The sequence below is a fragment of the Pituophis catenifer genome, unplaced genomic scaffold (assembly GCF_029215685.1).
Source record: "Pituophis catenifer annectens isolate HBS135680 unplaced genomic scaffold, rPitCat1.0.hap2 SCAF_8, whole genome shotgun sequence".
In the NCBI taxonomy this organism is placed as follows: domain Eukaryota; kingdom Metazoa; phylum Chordata; class Lepidosauria; order Squamata; family Colubridae; genus Pituophis; species Pituophis catenifer.
In genome coordinates, this window is record NW_027256888.1 from 17,987,096 (window position 1) to 18,010,309 (window position 23,214).

At 41.5% G+C, this 23,214-nt stretch overlaps 1 protein-coding gene across 3 annotated transcripts in view; it reads left to right on the top strand.

Moving 5' to 3' along the window:
* FSTL5 (follistatin like 5) overlaps nt 1–23,214 on the top strand; it is a 372,260-nt gene that overhangs the window by 253,484 nt on the left and 95,562 nt on the right. For all 3 annotated transcript variants that reach the window (XM_070948548.1, XM_070948549.1, XM_070948550.1), the window contains exon 7: nt 22,933–23,053. In XM_070948548.1, the coding sequence (XP_070804649.1) occupies nt 22,933–23,053 (121 nt within the window). The remainder of the gene's footprint in view (nt 1–22,932; nt 23,054–23,214) is intronic.

Below are 23,214 nucleotides of genomic sequence, written 5' to 3' on the forward strand. Positions count from 1 at the left end.
ACACATAGCTTTGCTTGCTAATAGCAATGGCTATTCTTCTCAGATAGGAAAATTGTAACATTTGCTCTTCAGATTTCATTCATATTATTTTATCTCAGAAATTTAAGATCAAGTTACAAGTAGTTTTTTATGATTCTAGATTTGATCTCTGTCTTGCCATTGATATACTTGATCCCTTTCCCTCCTGGGTTGTAAAGAGAGCCAGGATTTGGACATAGATAATATTGTTAATATTAATAGTTAATATTGTCTTGTGACTTCCCCTGTATCCAGAATTGTTGGACTGCTATTCGACCATATGGTATATTATTCCTTCAGGAAAAAACAATTGCTAGTCAGATTTGTATCATCAAAGAGCCCCTAAAGAATTTTTCAAAATTTGCTCCCATTAAAATACACAATTTAATTTACAGAATGGCCTTAATCCTCATAGTTTCAGCAGAGCTTATTCATTAGTAAGTAACCATTGGAGGGAAGTCTGGTGTACATTATTTTATTTTTAACCATTTATTCATGTAGTGGTTGCTAGAAAAAATATTAAAAAGCAGAGAGCTGAATAAATTACTTCAGTGTATACCTATAAATTAAGATACAATCTACTTTAGAGTTTTTAATCTTGAACAAAGAGTAATGGTGATCCAACTGGTATAGTTGATCAGATAAGTAAAACTGGATTTTGTGAGTATCCTAGTTACAGTTTGTAAAGCTATCTGAAAGTGTAACTAACTTTTATTTTGCATGTAGTGGCGGCTTTTGTTGCAGCTCTGTTATAAATTAAATACCTTCCTAAATTTTGACACCTAATAGTTTCCAGCTTTGAATTTTTGTGTACAGAGCTGTGATGAAGTCATTTCTTTATTTTTTGCTTAAATAGAAATTAAAGCCCAAGGGAACAGCAGAGTAATTGGATAAGTCCACTGAGGAGAACTGGGCTTTTAAATTGGATCGGGGAACAGAGGATGCGGAACTTCAAATGAATTTATTCAGAGAATGCGCTGTACAGTGGTTTGTGCAGTACTTTACCTATTCATTTCAATGGTGCTTTCAAAGGCAATTTCAGCACTTAAAAAGTTTCTGGTCTCATACAAGTATTTATAACTCTAGAGATGGTAAGCTTGCTTTGGAGCTGCACATAAATTATGAATACGGTACATTTGTTTAGGAGCGATAGCTGACTTTATATCACATGACAAAAGCCACACGTATCTGTATTTTTTGGTACAGCATGTCATCAGTGACATAATTATACTAATCATACCAGGATAAATGATCAGAAAATAAAGGCAGACAATAGATGATAAAGAATGCTATCTGGAACATTTGTGTCTTATAGAAAGATGATTTATTTTTGTTTTGTTTTACTGCATCAGATGAAAGAGTGGGCAACATCCACAAAAATGAAATGAACTTTTGCAGGTATTTTAGATTGATTTAGAGATATGAAGATATATTACATTCTCTAGTCAAAATTAGGCTTTGGACTTCAATTGCTTATACATATTTCATTATTCCAACTTTAACACATACACTTGAATGGAGAAGATAGTCCTAATTTCTTTTATTTATGGCACAGTCTATTTACTTTCTGCATAACCCAGTCCCTTTTTATTTTTACATTTTGCTTTATTTCTACAATCATGATTTAAATTCTGTTCATTGCTATTATTGTGTAGTGGGCTTTAGTAGGCAAGAACCAGACCAGCATATCTGCAACAGCATTTATTGACTCAAAAAAATGAAACTGGTGACCCCACTTCAGCTCCACTCGGTTTCAACCTGTTGCTGTACAGACAGTCATGTGTTGACACAGGAGAAAGTTTTCCAGATGGTGATTCCAGTTCCCAGTCATCATCCACTTGAGTGCCTCCTTTGTGGTCCTGACCATTCGTTCGACCTGACCATTGGTTGCAGGGTGGAATGGAGCAAATGTTATGTGGCAAATCATTTTGGCATTGATGAATGACTGAAACTCTTCTGTGAATTGTGCCCCATTGTCAGACATGATCACATCTGGCAGACCATGTGTGGTGAACAGCTGGTGCAACACTCGGATGACTCTGGTCATTGTCATTGATGAGACCAGTGCAACTTCCAACCACTTGGAATAACTGTCCAGTATTATCAGGAACACCTGCCCCTGGAACGGGCCCGCAAAGTCAATGTGCACACGAGACCATGGGGTGTGCATGGTCTCCCAGCAGTGCACCGGTGCTTGTAGCATCTCCGGTCAGGTTTCTTGGAAGGCCGGGGCAACTCCTTACTTGATTCTCAATGTCTTTGTCCAACCCTGGCCACCACAAGTAGCTCCTGGCTAGAGCCTTCATCTGAACAATTCCTGGGTGCCCCTTGTGTAGGGAATTCAGCAACTTTAAGCGAAGACTGGGTGGAATGATAACCCTGCTGCCCCACAGTACACATCCCTTGTGGGTTGACAGTTCATTTTTCCACGAGGCATAGTGCTGGAACTCAGGACCTGGCCAGACCTCTTAATACCCCTTAACACCCAGTTGAGAACATGGCTAAGTGTTTTGTCCATGATGGTTTCAGCTGCAATGTCCCCTGCATGTAGGGGTGCTTCAGGCAGGTCCTGGATCACCAGAATATGACAAGCTGGGGCTGGATCTGGCTCGGTCTGTGGTAGAGGAAACCGGCTAAGACTGTCGGCATGACCCATTTCCTTGCCCAGCTTGTGGACTAGCCAGTACAAGTATGCAACCATGAAAATGGATCATCGTAGCATTCACGGTGACAGGACTGACAGTGTCTGTTTGTCAGCTGTAAAGAGACCAAGCAGAGGTTTGTAGTTGGTAAAAATGGTGAAGGTTCATCCATATAAGAAGTCATGGAACTTCTTAATGCCAGCCACTATGGCGAGGGTTTCCTGTCTATCTGGGCATAGTTCCTTTCAGCTGATGATAACGTTCTAGAATAGTATGCTATGGGGGCCTCTCTACTATCTGGCATCCTGTGGCTTAGTACTGCCCCAATGCCATATGGCAAAGCATCACAGGCTAGTGTTACTGGTAGGGTTTCGTTGAAATGAGCTAATACGGAGTCTGAGGATAGCAATGATTTTACCGCGTTGAATGCTTTGTCTTGAGTGCTTGACCAGACCCAGGGTGCTTTTTTGTCCAGTAGGCAGTGTAGCAGTTCTGCCAGGGTAGCCTTAAGCGGTAAGAAGGAGTGGTGAAAATTGAGCAAGCCCAGGAATGCTTGAAGCTCCCCCTTGGATTTTGGTGTGGGGACTTGCTGAATCGCTTTTAGCTTAGCTCCAGATGGGTGGATTCTGGCAGCATCAATGCGGAAACCCAGGAATTCTGTGGATTCCATGCCAATCTGGCACTTTTCCTTCTTTAGTTTTAGGCCTGCCTCATGGAAATGTTGGAGTATTGCACGGAGACATTCCCCCAGGATTGCTGCTGATTCCCCTGCGATCAGGACATCATCAAAGTATGGGCAGATGCCGGGAATGTTCTTCAGTGTTCTCTCCATAATACTTTGGAACAACCCTGGTGCTATGCTTACCCCAAACTGCAAGCGGACCACTCAGAATGCAGCTCTATGTGTGACTATTGTCTGTGCCTCTGCGGTAGCGTAGTCCACCGGCAGCTGCAGGTAGGCCTGGGTGAGGTCTAGCTTAGCAAAGATTCAGTCTCCCTGGAGCGAGGCAAGGATGTGGCTTACCACTGGTACAGGGTAAGCATGCTGCTATAGTGCCTTTTTTATGGTGCACTTGTAGTCTGTGCAGATGCGAACATCCCCATTAGGCTTAATTGGGGTCACTATGGGAGTCTCCTAATGGCTACAGTCCACAGGTTGGAGCACTCCCTGCTGTACCAGCTTGTCTAGTTCCGCATCAATTTTAGGTTTCAATGCCAAGGGAACCCTGTGTGGTTTTAATCGGATTGGAGTTACAGCTGGATTGAGATTGAGTGAAATGGGTGCCCCTTTGTATTGTCCCAGCTCAGAGTTGAATACGTGAGCATATTGTTGGCATGCCACTTCTAGATTGGCTCTTTGGTTTCGATGAATGCCCATTACTCTGATGCCCAGGGCCTTGAACCAGTCCAGGCCTATGAGGCTGGTGCACAGCCCCTCTACGAACACTACACTGAGGGGACCCTTGAACTCTCTAAATTGTACCCTAATGGTGGCTTCTCCCCTTACAGGAACATGGTGACTCTGGAAGTCCGTTAGCAGTAAACTCAATGATTTGAGCGGGACTTGCCATCAGCTACATTTGCAAATGTGGTCAAAAGTCGTGGACAATATAATTGACAGAGCTGATCCAGTATCAAGCTCCATGGAGCATGGGACCCCTTGAAGTTTTAGTCGGAGTTTTATCTTTTCTTTGATGAGGCATTGAGCCCCTGTGCATTGGATGCTATGCTTTCCCAAGCAGTATTCAACTTTATTCTGCCCTGGGGGCCCTTTCCACTTGTGCTGCTGCGTTGCAGGTTTCTTTTCCCACTGGCAACTTCTGCAAACTCTGGCAATGTGCCCTTGCTTTCCACAGGCACGACATACAGCTGTGTGGAATCTGCACTCTGCTCTTTCATGATGTCCTCTGCAGCTTGTTCAGCTCTGTGGGGCAATTGCTTGCTCTGTGGAGCATGGCTGTGTGGGTGTCTCTTTCCACAAGCAATCAATTTCATCAGTCTCACTGACCTCTTCCAAGCCTTCTGCGGTCTCTTGGTGGATTGCTGGGGGTCTGGTGTGCATTTTTGGTGGCCAGAGAGTCTTCATGGTCCCTCCGGCAGCCTCATTTGCCATGACTTCCTTCAATGCATCTTGGAAGGTCAGTTTCTCCATGGTGAATAGGCGTTGTTGTAATTCACTATTATGCAGGCCGCAAACAAGCCTGTCTCTGAGACGGTTTTCAAGATCAGGGAACTTACATTGGCACAAAGCTTGGCAAAGGGCTGCCACAAACTCTGCTGCAGATTCCCCAGATCTCTGTTCTCGTTGTTTGAATGCATGGCGCTGGGCGATGACCGAGAGTCTAGGCTCAAAATGTTCCTTTAATTTCTTCTTGAGGTCAGTGTAAGCCACTGTCTCTATGCTTGCTGGTGCTATCAAGTTTTCAGTGATATCAAATGTGGCTTGTCCACAGACACATAACAGAATTGCCGCCTTCAAGCCCTCGTCCGTGATCTGGTTAACCCAGAGATAGTTGTCTACTTGGGAGACATATGAGCTCCACTGTTCCAGGTGGGTAGTGTCAAACTCATTGAGTCTTCCCAGTTTAGCCATTTTGAGAAGGCCCCTGTGGTGCTGATTAATGCCTGTCCTGCTGCAGGTGGAGCTGAGCTGCACTTAGGAGTCCTGGGGATGGATTCCTCAGGTGCACCTGTGCCAACAGTGTGTCTTACTGGCAGGCAGGATGGGGACTAGTCCTGCTGGCACTTTGTTACCCAGCCTATCACCCAGTAATCTCAGTCTCTTGGTTAGCAGCAGCTCTTTCTCCTGTAGCATCCCACTTTTGTTGCCACTATTGTGTAGTGGGCTTTAGTAGGCAAGAACCAGACCAGCATATCTGCAACAGTATTTATTGACTCCAAAAATGAAACTGAGGAACTGCAGACAATAGCCTGTGATTTATACTCTAGGCCCACAGTGCCTTAACCAATCATAAACTAGAAAAAAAACGCCCACATATAATTGTTCTGAACTTCCTTCCAACAGTTGGAGTCATGTAAAAGTTAGTTTCACTTTAGATCAATTTAACAGTTAAGGTCATGTAAAGGTTAGTTTCACTTTAGACCAGATTAATAGTTAGGGTCATCTAAAGGTTAATCCCCTTTAGCACAACTATATACATTTAATACATAACAGCTATCATAAAGTATGACACATACGCCACCCCTATGCAGAGCTATTTGCATATAAATTTCATTGAGGGCTTACCCATAAATCCTGCTGGCCACTTTCTGATTCTGGAGGTCATGAGTGCAAGACATTTTTCTCAGGCTCTCCCCAGCTTGCTTCTCATCAAGTAGCAGTTTCGATTGCTGCCAGGACAAGTGATGCTATGTGTTCTGTCTGCCATGCTTCAATTTGTTGTAGCTTGTGCTTCTACTCCAGTTGGCTAGTGCATTTGTTACAGACAAGCTCCTCATCTTTTTCAGTCATTGACTGCTGCTTTCTATGGGCATTTCTTTATTGGCATATTGGCTATGATTTTGGGGCCTGGTTTTGCTTTGCTCTGCTGTGTTCTGCTTTGCTTGCCTATCATGTCACCGCTAGTCCTTCTTTTCATTAAACTAGATATACCCATTTACAGCAACCATTCTTTATATAGTTTAGCCTCCAATCCCCAATCATCTTTGTTGCTCTTTTCTGCACTCTTTATAGAGTCTCAACATCTTTTTTACATTGTGGCAACCAAAACTGAATGCAGTATTCCAAGTTTGGCCTTATAAAATGGTATTAACGCTTCACGTGATCTTGATTCTATCCCTCTATTAATGCAGTCTAGAACCGTGTTGGCTTTTTTGGCAGCTGCAGCACACTGTTGGCTCAGATTTAAATGATTGTCTGCTAGAACTCCAAGATCCCTCTCACAGTTACTACTATTGAGCGAGGTACCACATGTACTGTGCCTGTGCATTTTGTTTTTTGTGCCTAAATGTAGAACCTTACTTTTTTCACCATTGAATTTCATTTTGTTACATAGCACCCAATGTTCAAGTTTGTCAACATCCTTCTGTATCTTGAGCCTATCTTCTGGAGTGTTGGCTAATCCTGCCAGCTTGGTGTCATCTGCAAATTTGATGAGTTCTCTATCTAATCCCTTGTCCAAATTATTGATGAAGATGTTGAAGAGTACGGAGCCTAAAACAGAGGGGGTACTGCACTGGATACCTCCCTTCACGTAGAAGTAGTTCCATTGAGGACTACACGTTGAGTGCAGTTGGTTAGCCAGTTACAAATCTGCCTGGTGGTGATGCTATAACCCAATTTTTCTATCTTATCAAGTAGCAGGTTATGGTCTACTTTATAAAATGCCTTACTAAAGTTCAAGTAAATTATATCCACTAATTTTGTCAAAGAATGCAATAAGATTTGTTTGGCATGATCTGTTTCTGATAACCCATGTTGGCTTTTGGTTATTACTTTGTTTGCTTCTAGGTGTTCGGTGATTTGTTGCTTGAATATCTTTTCCAGAATCTTCCCTGGTATTCAGCTCAGCTGATAGGTCTGTAGTTTCCTGGATCTATTTTTTTCCCCTTTTTTTCCAGTCCTCTGGCAGTTCCCCAGTTCCAGGATCTTTGAAAGATATAGTTCAGTGGTTCTGAGATCTCATCTGCCAGTTCCTTCAGAACCGTGGGGTATAATCCATCCAGTCCTGGTGATTTGAACTCATCTAGGGTATACAGGTGCTTACTTACCATTCTCCATTGTGGGTAGAGACAGCAGCCAGGCATAGGTTGTACTCGTCTGTTCAGATTGATGGACTGAGTCTGTCATAGTTGTTAAGTACCACCCTTGTTGCTAGGGGCTTCCAGCTTTTGACTCAGTCCGTCAGTCTGGACAGACGTGTGGGACTGTGTCTCTGGCTTATTACTGTGACATTTGGTTTCTCTTGGTTTGATCTTGGACTTGGAACTTTGGATTTGATTGGATATTGGACTTTGGACTTATTTGCCTTCATCTTCATAAATTGGGTTCCTCCACCTCAGTGGATTGGGCCCCTTGTTTTGCCTCTTTAGCAAGCTTTGGCTGGTTTTCCTCATTGATCCCAGCTCTCCCTTTCTGTTCTTTTCTCTCAATCCTCCGTTGTTTAGACAATGATCTGGAGTCTGTGGAGCTTCCCACTCCCGAGAGGAGCTGGGACGGGGCTGAGCGGAGTTCTGCGCTCCCAATGGCTAGTGGCGTTCAAGGAGTTTCGCGCTCCCCTTTGAGCAGTTCAGCAGCCTTTCAATGTTTTTTTACGCAGACCAAGTTGCTCCAGTGACGGGCTTTGAAGCTCCGTTTTTGCTCCTTCTTGGCTGGCGACGAGCGATTTTACTACCAGCTAATTGCCAAGGGGTTTCAGGAGCTTTGCGCTCCAGCCCTTCTTTGTGAGAGGCCGGCGGACATTGAGCGGAGCCTCACGCTCCCGAGAGTGACATCAAGTTGGCGGCCGCCATTTTGGTTAATCTGAGAGATTTTTACAGCATGGCGTTCTGCATTGCCCTGGCCCTTTAACGAGCTGTGCCTTGGGATTGAAGTTTGTTTCAAAGCACCCTCAAGGGCTTTGCGCCCCATTAATTGGCTAACTGGGACAGTTGGACTTTACATGGAGCTTCGCACTCCCAGAGCTGTTAGCAGGGACGCCCACCATTTTGTTTGCCACCTTTTTCCTTGCCGCCTCCGTTCTATTGCAACAGCACTGGGTCTTTTGTCTGCTAGCCTCCAGACTTAGGTCTGTGCCTGTGTGAGGGGACTCTTTGTGTTCTCCTGCGGAGCTCCTGTGTTGGGACTATCCACAACTGGATTGTTGACTCTCTGCCAAAACTACCTCAGCTAGCTGCTTCAGCCTGCCCAGCCTTGTAGGTGTCCATTTTGTTTGCTGCCCTGCTTGTGGCCATTTTGTTCGCTGTTGCGGACCTGAATGGCCAATTTGAGTTTCCTCTGACTGCTTCACAAGCTAAAATCTGCTACTGTCTGGTTGGCCATTTAATTACTGCTCATTCAACAATTTGGGTCAGCCCACCCTTGACAATGCCCAAGGCTTTATCCAAATCGAAGCATGGCTGGAAGGTTGGGGTTGATGAGCGATTACTCCCCAATTCAGGGGATACTGTCTCAAAGACCACTCAGGGTCATTCGGCAAAGGTCTCTGGCAGCAAAGAATCACGCCCTCACCACAAGGCCAAACCACACTCTTCTGCCTCTTTGAGGGCTGAGAAACTCCGTAATAAAGTTTTAAATAAACTTTGTGACAAAGCAAGCAGCCACCTACAATAATCAGCTGCTCTCAGGGGTGACGGTGTCTCAATCAGGGAGGCTGTTGGGATGAGCACTTCAGCCTTAATGCCAGGTCAGGTGTCTCTTCAGGACTGCCCAGTATCTATTAAAACTTCCTGTCTGTGGGGGACTCCCATGCCTCCTACACCTTTGGTGGTAGTGGAGATGGTTCCTTCTTCCAATTTGGACCCGGCACCTCCTTCTTCTTCTGCAGCCCTAGCCTCCAAGAAAGTTGGTCCTGTTCGTGACCACAGTCGTAATTTTTTGCTGCCTGACAACTTTCAACATATGATTGATGCTGCGGTTCAGCAGTCACTGTTGGGTCGCTTCCGGTCTTCAAGCAGGGGTGCATCAGTGCGGTCCTTTGCATCTGTTTCTCCAGATACGGATTACCTGGAAGATTCCATTTCTGATGGGGACCCCGATTTCCCGGCTCCTTCCCAAATGACTCATCCATCATTTCTGGGTGAAGTTGAGCCTCCAGAGCTGGATCTGTCAGAGGATGAGGGTCTTCCTCTGGAGCAGCCCACCTTCACTGGGCTTTTTCCTCAGGCCTTATTTAAGTCCTTGTTGTTCAACGCTGTCAACAGGGCTCAACTCAGTTCCAATTCATCGAACACAGCCCCTCCTCCTCCTCCTCAAACTGCGCTGAATCCTCTATTTGCAGAACCTTCCAAACTGGTGGATACTATTCCCACTCCTCCTTTGTTCCGTCATTGTTGACGTCATTTGGAAGCAGTGGGCTGCTCCTGGATCTGCCCCGATTCCATCATCTACCGACCAGAAGAATTTCAATGTCGCTCCCGACTTGGCTTCTATCCTTCAAGTCCCGGCGGTGGATGCTCCAGTGGTCACTTTGCTACCTAACGCTTCTGTTCCCGGGGATCGAGATGAGGGACTATGTCCTGAGAAATGTCGGTTGGACCAGGTCTTGCAGCGACCTCATCAGGGAGTGGCATGGGCGATTTGGTCAGCAACCACCGCTTCCTTCTTCAATCGAGTGACATTATTGTGGTTGCGTCAGTTGCAAGAGAAGCTTTCACCAGACGACACGAGAGTTAAACAGGACTTGAACAAGATTATTGCAACGGTCCAATTCTCTGCGGATGCTACTCTCAATTCTGCCCACTTCGCCTCAAAGTCCCTTGCCTCCTCTGTTACGGCACGCTGTTTGGTCTGGCTCCGTCTTTGGCAAGCAGACACTAGGCACAAGTGGCATTTAGTGTCTGTTCCCTTTATGGGAGCCAAATTGTTTGGGGATCTGTTGGAGTCTTTCCTTGTTGAGACCAAGAATAAGCGGAAGGTCTTACCAGCTGCACAGCGTAGGGGGGAATCCCGTTTTTGCCCCTAGCAACAAGGGCGGGACTTAACAACTATGACAGACTCAGTCCATCAATCTGAACAGATGAGTACAACCCATGCCTGGCTGCTGTCTCCACCAAACAAGAAGGTGCGTCTCAGGTAGGACCAACACCCCTTTTCTTCCATACTTTAATATGTTCCTAATCAGTTTTTTATGGTGCTGTTTTTGATAGGCTGGACTGTTTTTTCCCTGTTTATTTCTAGCAGCAACAAAAGTTGTAATGAGGAGGGAATAACTGAATTATGAGATGGGCAGAAAAGATAATTTTTCTCTCCTTTTCTCTCTGACTCTCATTCTCACTAAACTTACATTTTGTTTAAAAGAATTTCTGACACGGTTGGCAATTATAGATCTATTTTTGTCTTTTTCTTAAACAAAGCAAAAGCCGCTCTCTGTTTCTGTGCATTTATGTAGGTAGATTTCTAAGTAATTTTGATCCCTGTTCTATTTCTTTTTCTTTTTTTTAGTTCAGGAAAGACACAATCAGTTTTTCTTTTTCCCAGAATTATTATCCAAATTATTCTTAGAAAACTATTTGGTATTTATTTATATTATCTCTGGACCTGTGATAATCTTTCTCTAGAGATTCTGAAATGTTTATTTATTTATTATTTTATTTTATTTGTTTGTCAAACATGTATAAGATAACAAGTATAGGTATGAACGTAAACATAAACAAAGGAAGAAAATACAAATAAATGGGGACAGTAAGAAAGGGATGGTAGCTGGTGTGCTTATGCATGCCCCCTTTATGGACCTCTTAAGAAGGGAGTGAGGTCCACGGTAAACAGTTTGAAGTTGAAACTGTGAGGGTTTAAGGCTGCAACAACGGAATTGGGTAGAGCATTCCAGGTGTTGACCACTCTGTTGCTGAAATCATATTTCCTGCAATCAAGTTTAAAGTGGTTTACCTTGAGTTTATATCGATTGTTTGCCCATGTACTATTGTGCTTAAAACTGAAATAGTCGTTGACAGGCAAGACGTTGTAGCAGACAATTTTGTGTACTATGCTTAAATCGGACCACAGGCAGCGCAATTCCAGATTGTTCAATCCCAAAATTTTAAGCCTGGTGGCATAGGGAATTTAATTTGCTTTGAGATAAGGTAGAACTCTGTGAGATCCCACAGAACTCACAGACCATGGTTCAGGCAGAGACCATGGTTCAGGCAGAAGTACCTTGATACCAATATCTCAAATCACCCTTTGAAAAATAACCAATATCACTGTAAAACAATGATTCTAAATTCCATCCCAGCCTCATACTCCAGTAGCATATCAGATTCAGAGGTACTGAAAAGCTGTGAAAAGATTCTGCAAAAGTAATAGGGATACATTCTCCCTGGCAAATCCTGGCAAAGATTACCACTGTAACCCATAATCAGGCCTAAAGCCTTATGCAAATGGTACTAAATAATCAGCATTATTCTCAGAGTGCTAGATCTGAAATGTCATCATATCCTCTAAAGTCTAACTTGATATAGTGGAATTCATGGATAAATTTTAAGTATCATGTCCACTGTTTTTAGTCATGATATAATTAATCTTGACATAAAAAAAGATATTACAAGTCATATTCATAGATTCAGTCCCTAATCATTTTTGTAAGCCATGAAATTTAAGGGGATGGTACATAGAGATCTCATTTTTACAGTGACCTTATTCACATTTGCAGATTTTATCTTTTATAATTGGATGAGCAATAGACTTAATGTCAGTTGGATCCTTTCAAATTACGGTAACCAAGCCAGCATGGATATCAGATATCCAGAAGAAATATATTCATCCTTCATGAACTATCTCTAATGTCTCATTCCAATAAAAGACACTCTGAGAGGCCTGCCTGCTTTGCTGTTTAATTTTAAATATGTTCACATACAAACTTTCAAGTAGCTGCTCTAACAAGAATACACAGTTTGCTTAGCATAGCAACAATCTGAAATAAGATATGGAATTAAAAGTATTCTTAGAAAAATTATAATATAATTTCAAAGATACAAAGACAGTTTATGTAAGACTGTACAACAGGACAAACATTTCTAAAAATGTTTCCAAGCCACCATGCAATCTTTAGCTATTGATAGAGGTCACACAAATGTTTTACCCACATTTGGGTAAGACTGTTAATTAATTAACAGTCAGGAAGAATGCATGAATGCATGAATTAGTTATCTATATGGCTTCATATAGATAACTAATTTTGCAAATTTTGATAGGATTGTAGTTTGAGTGGACATGGTATTTGGCATACTTTTCAGTGAATGGTATTTAACATTTTTCTAAATTAATCTGCTCACTGATCTGCCTCTGCTAGTAAAACCCATTCCAGTTCCTTTAAACATTATTGATTATCATCTTTCACTCAACTGATTTCTTCAATCCAGGTTCCCCAACATATGTAAATTATATCAGCTTCCTGTTCATTCTTTCTTAGTTGTCATTTTTGCACTGAATTAAAATCCATATAAATACCATAGTATCCATTCTTTATTTTTGCATTTTGAATAGGCTTCTTTCATAGGCAGAGTTTTTATTTCAATGACAGCATGCCATACATATTCAAATACTCCCTGTTAACTAATCTCTTGTGTTCAGGTAAAAGGATGGAGGCAAAGCCAGCTCCGCTGCACAGTTTTGATATCTTGATTTCTCTGAGTGACATATTTTCTATTCAGTTCAGATGGATTCATCTAATATATCTTTTGAGCTTGTGCTGATACAACACTGCTGATGTTTTATATATGAGTGAACCTAAAATCCAAAGATAAAATGATGTACCATTCACATGTTATTTTGTATAAAGATCTATGTTCATGCCTAAATGATATTAGTTTGAGTTCTATTAACCAACAAATGGCTGGCAATGCATTTTTAAATGCATTAACCAGTTCTCTCTGGGAAATCTAAATTCAACTTATATGAAAAATTGTTTCTCAAAACTAGTAATATTGAAAATGTTTTTACTGTCCAGTTTTAGTTTCTTCGTTTCCAGTTTCTCAGGATCTGTGCAATAAGTCCCAAAGTAGTTCTTTTATTCATCCATCTGCTTTTATTCCACTAGGATTTAAATGAATATGATTAGATTTGAGGTGTTATTATAATTTATTGAAAAGGTAAAGGTAACGATTCTCATCTCGGTTTCTTAGCTGAGGGAACCAATATTTTCTGAAGACATTTCTCTGGTCATGTAGCCAACATGGCTATATCCTGAGGCACGCACAATGCTGTTACTTTCCCACTGAAGTGGTACCTATTTATCTACTTGCATTTGCATGCTTTTGAACTGCTAGATTGGCAGGAGCAAGTGATGGAAGCTCACCCTGTCACTCAGTGCTCAGGTCTTGAACCTGGGGTCTCAGCTCTTCAGCTGAAAGGCTCAGCTTCTTTAACTGCTGAGCCATCACATCCCATTTATTGAAATATTATATAAATGGAATTATCATCATTTAACTCTTTCTTGCAAATTTTATATAACAATAGGAGAGTATGAAGAACTTCATAGGATGTAAATATGCATCCATATATTGACAACAATTATATATTAGACTTATAATTGCAATGGTGGTGCAGCAGACTAAAGTACTGTTAAGTAACACCAGCTGCCTGCAATTACTGCAAGTTCAAATCTCACCAGGCTCAAGGTTTTTTTTTTTTTTTTTAATTTGATTTATATGCCGCCCTTCTCCGGAGACTCAGGGCGGCTTACAATGCATTAAGCAATAGCCTTCATACTTTTGTATATTTATACAAAGTCAGCTTATTGCCCCCACAAACTGGGTCCTCAATTTACCTACCTTAGAAAGGATGGAAGGCTGAGTCAACCTTGAAGGTTGAAGGTTTATATATATATATATTATTTCTAGTACTATAAAATATTGCACCAAATAATATATATAATGCTACATATTATACTTAAGACCAATGTGTTATGCATCACATTCAAATAAGAATTTACTTTACTTTACTTTATTCAAATTTCTATACCGCCCTTCTCCTTTCGGACTCAGGGCGGTGAACAGCCAAGATAAAAACATCTATACAAAACATCACAGTTAAAAAATAAAGTTAAAATAATTTATAAATTTGGCCCATAATTTAAAACTTGTCAATTAAAATCAATATTAAAATTTTAAAACTAACCCTAAAATCAAGACAGACCGGCTAACTGGAAAAAATGAGTTTTTAGGGCCCAATGAAAAATCCGAAGGTCGGAGATCACTCGTATCTCTGGGGGTAGATTGTTCCATAGGGTAGGTGCCACCACAGAGAAGGTTCTCCTCCTGGGGGTCGTCAGCCGGCATTGTCTGGCTGACGGCACCCTGAGGAGGCCCTCTCTGTGGGAGCGAACCGGCCGGTGGGAGGCTATTGGTGGCAGAAGGCGGTCCCGTAAGTACCCTGGCCCTAAGCCATGGAGCGCTTTAAAGGTGATCACCAACACCTTGAAGCGCACCCGGAAGTCCACCGGAAGCCAATGCAGCTCGCGCAGGAGAGGAGTCACATGGGAGCGCCCCGTCGCTCCTATAATCCCCCGCGCAGCCGCATTCTGCACCAGTTGGAGCCTCCGGGTGTACCCCAAGGGGAGCCCCATGTAGAGAGCGTTACAATAGTCCAGACGAGAAGTGACGAGTGCTTGAGTGACCGTGCGTAGGGAGTCCCGGTCCAGAAAGGGGCGCAACTGGCGTATCAGGCGAACCTGACAAAAAGCCCCCCTGGCCACGGCTGTCATATGCCCTTCTAAAGACAGCCGCGCATCCAGGAGGACACCCAAGTTGCGGGCCCTCTCCGTGGGGGCCAATGATTCGCCCCCAATAACCAGCGATGGCGTCAGCTGGCTATACCGGGACGCCGGCAGCCACAGCCACTCGGTCTTGGAAGGGTTGAGTCGAAGCCTGTTTCTCCCCATCCAGACCCGCACGTCCTCCAGGCACTGGGACATCACTTCCAAGGCATCATTGGGATGGTCTGGGGTGGAAATGTACAGCTGAGTATCATCAGCGTACTGATGGAACTCCACCCCAAAACCACGGATGATCTCACCCAGCGGCTTCACATAAATGTTGAACAGGAGGGGCGAGAGGACCGACCCTTGCGGCACCCCACAAACAAGGCGCCTTGGGGTCGACCGCTGCCCCCCTGTCAACACGGATTGCGACCGGTCGGAGAGATAGGAGGAGAACCACCGCAAAACGGTGCCCCCCACTCCCAGTCCCTCCAGCCGGCGCAACATGATACCATGGTCGATGGTATCAAAAGCCGCTGAGAGGTCTAAGAGGACCAGGATAGAGGAAGAACCCCTATCCCGGGCCCTCCAGAGATCATCCACCAACGCGACCAATGCCGTTTCCGTGCTGTACCCAGGTCTGAAGCCGGACTGGAGCGGATCCAGATAGACAGCTTCATCCAGGTACTGGGGAAGCTGTCGCGCCACCATACTCTCAACAACCTTCGCAATAAAGTGAAGGTTGGAGACTGGACGATAGTTAGCCAAAACAGCCGGATCCAGGGATGGCTTCTTGAGGAGAGGCCTCACCACCGCCTCTTTCAAGGCGGCTGGCAGGACATCCTCACTCAAAGAAGCGTTAATAATCCCCTGGAGCCAGCCTCGTGTAACCTCCCGGGAAGCCAGCACCAACCAGGAGGGACACGGGTCCAATAAACATGTGGTTGCGTTCAGCCGCCCCAAGATCCTGTCCACGTCCTCGGGAGCCACAGGATCGAACTCCTCCCAGATAACACTCTCAAGGCCTGCCTCAGTTGTCTCGTCTCAACTAACCCAGTCGGCGGCCAAGTCTTCCCGAATCTGAGTTATTTTATCATCCAGATACTGTACAAAATCCTCAGCTCGGCCCTGCAAGGGGTCCTCCCGCGCTCCCAGATGGAGGAGGGAGCGGGTCACCCTAAACAGGGTGGCTGGGCGGTTATCTGATGACGCGATAAGAGCGGCAAAATAGCTAGATTTCGCCGCTTTTATCGCCACTAGGTAGGTCTTAATATGAGACCTTACCAGTGTCAAGTCAGACTCGGAACGACTGGCCCTCCAACCGCTCTCTAGGCGTCTTTTCCGGCGCTTCATCACCCTCAGCTCCTCGGAAAACCAAGGAGCTAAGTGAGTTCGGTGCCGGGTCAGAGGCCGCAAAGGCACGACCCGGTCCAAAGCCCTGGCAGCCGCCCTATCCCAGGCGGCCACCAGGTCATCAGCCGAGTCATGAGCTAGAGTCTCAGGAAATGGCCCAAGCTCCATCTGGAACCTATCAGGGTCCATCAGGCGCCTGGGGCGGAACCACCTGGTCAGTTTCGCCTCCCTGCGATGGGGTACGGCGGTCAGAAAGTCAAGTCGAAGGAGCGAGTGGTCAGACCATGACAAGGGTTCAATATCTACATCCCCTATATCAAGGCCACTCAACCACTGACCAGAGATAAAAACTAAGTCCAGAGTGTGTCCCCCCATATGAGTAGGGCCGTGAGTTACTTGGGTCAGGTCCATGGCCATCATGGAAGCCATGAACTCCCGAGCTACCTCAGATGTCTCACCGATGGATGGCAGGTTGAAATCCCCCATGACCACAAGTCTGGGGGTATCAGCCGCCACCTCGGCTATAACATTGAGGAGTTCGGGCAGGGTCGTTGCCACGTGGCAGGGAGCCAGGTACGTGATCAACAGACCCATCTGCACCCCACGACCCCACTTCACAAAAAGGGACTCACATCCGGCTATCTGAGGTACAGTGGTCTCCCTCGGATCAAGACCTTCTTTTAAAATGACCACCCCCCCCCCGCCCCTGCCCTGAGCTCTCGGCTGATGAAATGCACGGAAGCCTGATGGGCACATCTCCATGAGGGGAACTCCCCCCTCATGGCCCAACCAGGTCTCCGTGATACCTGCCAGGTCCGCTCCCCCCTCCTGAATAAGATCACAAATGAGGGGGGCTTTATTTACTACGGACCTGGCATTACATAACATCAGCCGGAGACTCGGGCCCTGAGACTCTAAGCAGCCTGGGGAACGGGAAGAGCTAAGGGGACCGGGGCACGCAATCGCTCGGAGATAGCGAGCACGTGCCCCCACCACATGATATGGCCCCCTGCTCCCGCCATACCTGCCCCTCCCACTCAGCGTGTTAATAGAGGAGCCCTCACTAGAGGGCATTCTAACAGTCCCCTTTCCCCCAGAGTCCGTACCCCCTACGGCACCATTAATAGCAGCAATTTGAAAACTTTTAAAACAAACTTTTTTTATTTAAATATGGGCAAGTATTTTTTTCAGGAATTTATTTTCCTTATTATTAGTTACTCAAGATCTTAGTAGTTATTTATTACAATTTCCTTTATATATGGTATAATGTTAGCATTTCATAATTTTGAAATTTTTATATGAATTTATATTATGAAACTTTTAGACAGAAACATAAAAGCACATGTGACTTTTCAAAGATTGTGTTATAAAAGGCCTTTGATTCTAATATGTTACAAAAGACTTCTGAAGAATCTATCTTCTTGCTTTTACTTTATAATAAAATTTGCATTCCACATGCATGAAGACTGCTTCAAATCACCTTGTTTCTGCCACATTTATTATTTTTATCTGTTGAGTAATATGTAATATTTTATGACATGTATACATGTCTACATGCTTTAATTAATATGTATGACAAATTTTCAAGCGCTGCTTAATATCCTCAACTCCCTGATTTTTGATGTGCCCACTGGCAATATTATCCTGTTTCTTATTTAGCTTATACTACGTTCTTAAAAAATATATGTCCTTTAAATGTTGCTCAGTCCATCATATAATTAACTGTATTTGCTTAAAATTCCTTTTTCTCAGAACTTCTTATTCTTGGCATTTTTTTCTTCTGGCCTTATCTGTAGGACAATATAATATTTTATTCTATATCTTCAATTATCTCCTATAGAAATAACAGACCTGCAATTTTAATGGCTACCACAAATTCACCATGGTATAAGGTTTTGTTAACAGGATACTGTTTAATGAGACATCAGCATCAATTGCAGAAAAAATACTATACAATAGGCATGGTTTATTGACTTTATATCTATTTTACTTAGTGATACTTTGTTGATATTTATTTATTTTTCTATTATTTATTTATTTATATTTCATATTTCTTAACTGTCCATTTCCCCTTCCTTATGTAAAAAGGAATGCAAAACCACATAGGGCAGTTAAGATTCCTTTATGTTCTTAAAATATATCTGAGGAAATGAACTCTGATGATTTCCACACCGATGACCAAAGTTATATATTCTCCCTAGGTAGAAAATAATTTTTAGGAATTAGGAACAAGTTTGTTAGAACATTAGGGTTAGTCCTTAAGAAAGTTAAAAACCATCCTAAATTGTCCATTCTACACCATTAAAGGATTCACGCCCAATGAGGATGCATCCCTAATATTCACTGATGAAATTAATTAAAATTAAAAAAAAACATATCCTATAATATCATGATGAGAATAAACTTTCATGCATATGATGGTTTTTTTTGCAAGCCATATGTGTCAAATTATTTAACACATTGAATGTTTTTTCTATGAATTTCAAATTTCAAACTTGTTCTTACTTGATATACATACTAAATGATCTTTTTGTTCTTTTTATGCCTTTAAATGCCTCAGCCCTTTTTAAATTTCTTCTTGCCAAACTATTTTCCTTATTAATTCTACCAACAGAACATGGATGATGACCAAACTTATATTTTCTTACAAGTTTTTTACAAGAAAATAACTTTCACAAGGCTTTATAAGTATTTAAGTATTTCATCCTAGAGTTATTTATGTGTGGATCAGCATATCAATGTATTTTTTATTGACTGTTGGGGCAGGAAGCCAAATTCACATAGCATTTATGTACTACCTAGTCAGACAAGTTATATAAAAAGTGAGTTTTTGAACTTTCTTACTACCAGTACATTATTTCACTTTATTGAAGGGAAATGAGTTATATAACCTATTAGAAAGTATTGCTATTAGGAATATAATTAGGTGCGAATAATTGAAATGAGAGATTAGAAAATGATATAGAATAGAATGAAATATCTGCATTTTCTTCTACAAAGTAAAGATTAGACTGCATGTGTTGGTTTGTCTGTATTTCAGTAACTCAAATATATATTGCATTAAATATTTATATTCTTCTACATTGATAATTTTAAATTTAGATATTGTGAAATTCAGGGAGCAAAGGTAAAAATGTTGAGGTAATATAGACTAAAAGCATTCTAATATGATTCTTTCTGTTCATTTAAACCCAGTGCATGATCTACTCTCTTCCAGGCAATATTTTTGTTTGTAGAAAAACTTTAGTCATTTGCTCTGACTATATTATCCATTCTATAGTAAAAGAATGTTGTACTGTTTCTACAGATAATTTTTTTTCTTCCAGATTTGTTTATGTGTATGTTATAATCTAGCCTACAGCTTGCTATTTCCTGGCGTTCTGAAATTCAGGTCTGCTTAATTTTATATATAAGCAATTAGAATATTAATAGTTATAATCACAGCGACCTTCAATATCAAGCTGAATGTCATGATTCTCAGCATAAGTTGCTAAGAGACATGAGCAGATTGATCCAATTATATACTTTGTCCTACTTATCGGTTCACATAGGCATTTAACTGGATACTGTGGGAACAATTTAGAGAAAATGTGCCTCTTTTTATTTTAGAGCTTTAGTGAGTTTATTTTTGAAGCTTAGTCACATCTGTTTTTCTGAAAGCCATTTCAAGATAGCAAACTAAATCAATAATATTTAAAAACCTCAATAAGCTTATTAAAAACATTAGTTAATGTAATAAACATAAACTCTAAAATAGAGTTCTAATAGGTTAATGTTTTACACGCCAATTAAAACAAAAATATTGACACCTAACCAAATTTAGGTGTCATTAAGTGTGGTGTCAGATAACTGTGATCCCAGACATGAAAATACTGAAGCTACATGTATGGAACTTTTGGTGAGTCCCATGTGAGCTAGAAGAGGTCCAAAGGTGGGTTTCAGCAGGTTCTGAACAGTTCTAGAGAACCAGTAATGGAAATTTTGAGTAGTTCGCAGACCTGGTAAATACCACCTCTGACTGGCCCCGCCCCATCTATTCTCTGCGTCCCGAGTCCCAGCTGATTGGGAGGAAATGGAGATTTTACAGTATCCTTCCCCTGCCACGTCCACCAACCCATGCCCACCAACTCATGCCACGCCCACCAAGTCACGCCCACAGAATCAGTAGTAAAAAATTTTGAAACCCACAACTGAAGAGGTGCTTATTGAAGTGGGGTGACATTTATGGCAGAGATCATTGGCTGACTGCTGGACAGCCACTCCTTATGAATAGACCTCAGAAAGGACGTTTTGTAGTTGGTTTATTATGAGTTAAGTGGCGGGCAGTTGAGAGGTATCTATTTAAGTTTACAGTGGTAACACAGCCTTTTATGAACAAAAGCTCAACTGGGTCTTATTTCTCAATCATATTTGGAATTATTTGTTATTGCTTTGAAAATGTTCAAATCCTTTGGAATAGCAAATTTTTATTTTATTCACTCTGTGAATTTCCTTCTCTGTAGAGAAAATTTTAAATGCAAGTCTAAGAACTTGGGACATTTTTTCAAATAAACAGCAAAAGGGTATTTAGAGTGTTGATTTTGAAAAGTTAAAAATGTATACGGGAGTATTAGGTTCCATACAGATTTGGAATTTCATATTAATAATTAAAATCCTTCTGATGGGATTCTGGGTTCTTTGTAAAAAAAAGTTATATGATATTGAAGGTTGGACACTAGAAAGAATGAAAAGAAAAGGAAGATTACAATCAAAGGAGGAGAATATTTAAATTCGACTTGTTAACAAAGAATGGAATGAAACATTGTAACAGTGGTAATTTTAAAGAATATTTTTGAACAATGTACTAGCAACAAGTTACAAGAATGATATGGGAAAAGATGATATACTATATCTTGTTTAGAAAGCTGACTATCCTGTCAGTTGGCAGGCAGTGCAAAGGGGATCTGAAGAATGGAAAATCCTACTGAGTTATGCAAACACCTCTTCCTGACAGTGCTTAAGGAGCATTGTAGGATTTACTTGTGCAAAATCCTTCCAGTCATCTTTAGAAGGAGAAGAGTACACTCATGAATGGGATTCTACCTGGGGTGTTTGTGATGGGAACTATTCTTATTGTGCTGCTTTTAGGCATGTTTATGATTTGCTATTGATTGCTTTATTGAATGGTTTAGGCAGCTGTGGAGAAAATAGCATCAGTTCTATGTAGAAATAGTATAGAAAAATACTTAGACTTCATTGCTATGCAGATGAGCTTATTCCTGCTTGAAAATTCCAAAACAAAATGAAATGCCAGAAAACTGCATTTTCTTGTTTATGTGCATTTCATGCATCTGTCAGTTCTATTGTTATCTCCCAATGGAGAACAAGTCCACATTTGAAGGTATCTTATCTCATAGCTGTTGTTCGCATCTGGAGAAATAATGCCCCTGGGAGTAATCAGTAATAGATAGCATAGATAGCATATCTCTACATATCCTCATTAAATCAGTGATCTACTTTTCTAATTTACTTAACTTTTGGCTGAATTTTTGGCTTTGATTAGCTACCTTGGAACTTCCTTTTGTTCAGCACCTTCTGCTGACTTCTCTGAGAGAGAATGTATGTAGAATATGTGTGTTTTTGTTTTATTTTTATAGTTTTCTTATGTATGATGTACACTGAAGATGGCATTTAATTTCGTTGTATGAGGTACAATGTCAGTAAACTAAACTAAACTAAACTAAACTAAACTAAACTAAACTAAACTAAACTAAACTAAACTAAACTAAACTATATATCTATACATATATAGAATATATCAGAATATATTTTTCAGATATATATATATATAACTGAAAGAAGATAGTAAGAGCCTTGGTAGTACAGTGGTTTAATGCACCCTGTTATTAACACAGCTGCCTGCAATTACTGCAGGTTCGAATCTTACCAGGCTCAAGGTTGACTCAGCCTTCCACCCTTTCTAAGGTAGGTTAAATGAGGACCCAGTTTGTGGGGGCAATAAGCTGACTTTGTATAAATATACAAAAGTATGAAGGTTATTGCTTAGCACATTGTAAGCCGCCCTGAGTCTCCAGAGAAGGGCGGCATATAAATCAAATTAAAAAAAAAAAGATTCATTTACAATATTGCATGCTCATAAACATCTAAACCATTGTATGGAAATACTAAATTGTTAGGTCTTCCTGAAGCTTTCAACCATTATTTTGCTTTCTATGTATTTTCTATTGTTAATACCATTTGTGTGGTCTGGAACCTCAAAAAAATGAACATCGTAGTCTGATTGACTACGAAAGTTGACTGCATTTTGCCAGATGGCAATCTGAATATCAAGGCCAGTGCAAGATTATCATCTGGAAAAATGCAGTTAATATCTACAGAATCAGATTTGTATAGCTTGAATGTTTTGAAGACCTTAAAAATTAAAGGTGGTTTAAATCTGGTATAAGAGATTATAACGCTTACACTTTATTACTTTCTTAGAGAAATTCAGTATAGATAGGATAATATCCTGAGGGTAATTTTGATCACCTCTTCTTTTTCTTTAGGATTTTGGAGATGATGGGTCCCTATATATTACTAAGATTACTACAACTCACATGGGAAATTATAGCTGCTATGCAGATGGCTATGATCAAATCTATCAGACTCATATTCTTCAAGTGAATGGTAAGAAAAATATTTTTCTATTAAGCTGGGTGCTAAATAGAATGAATTTAAAATTTAAAATGAAAGGCTTATTTTCTTAATTGCAATGTAAAAAAAGGAGACATGGAAAGTAAGTTTTCATTAATGATTTCCATTAAAAGTTGCATAAAATATGATTTAAT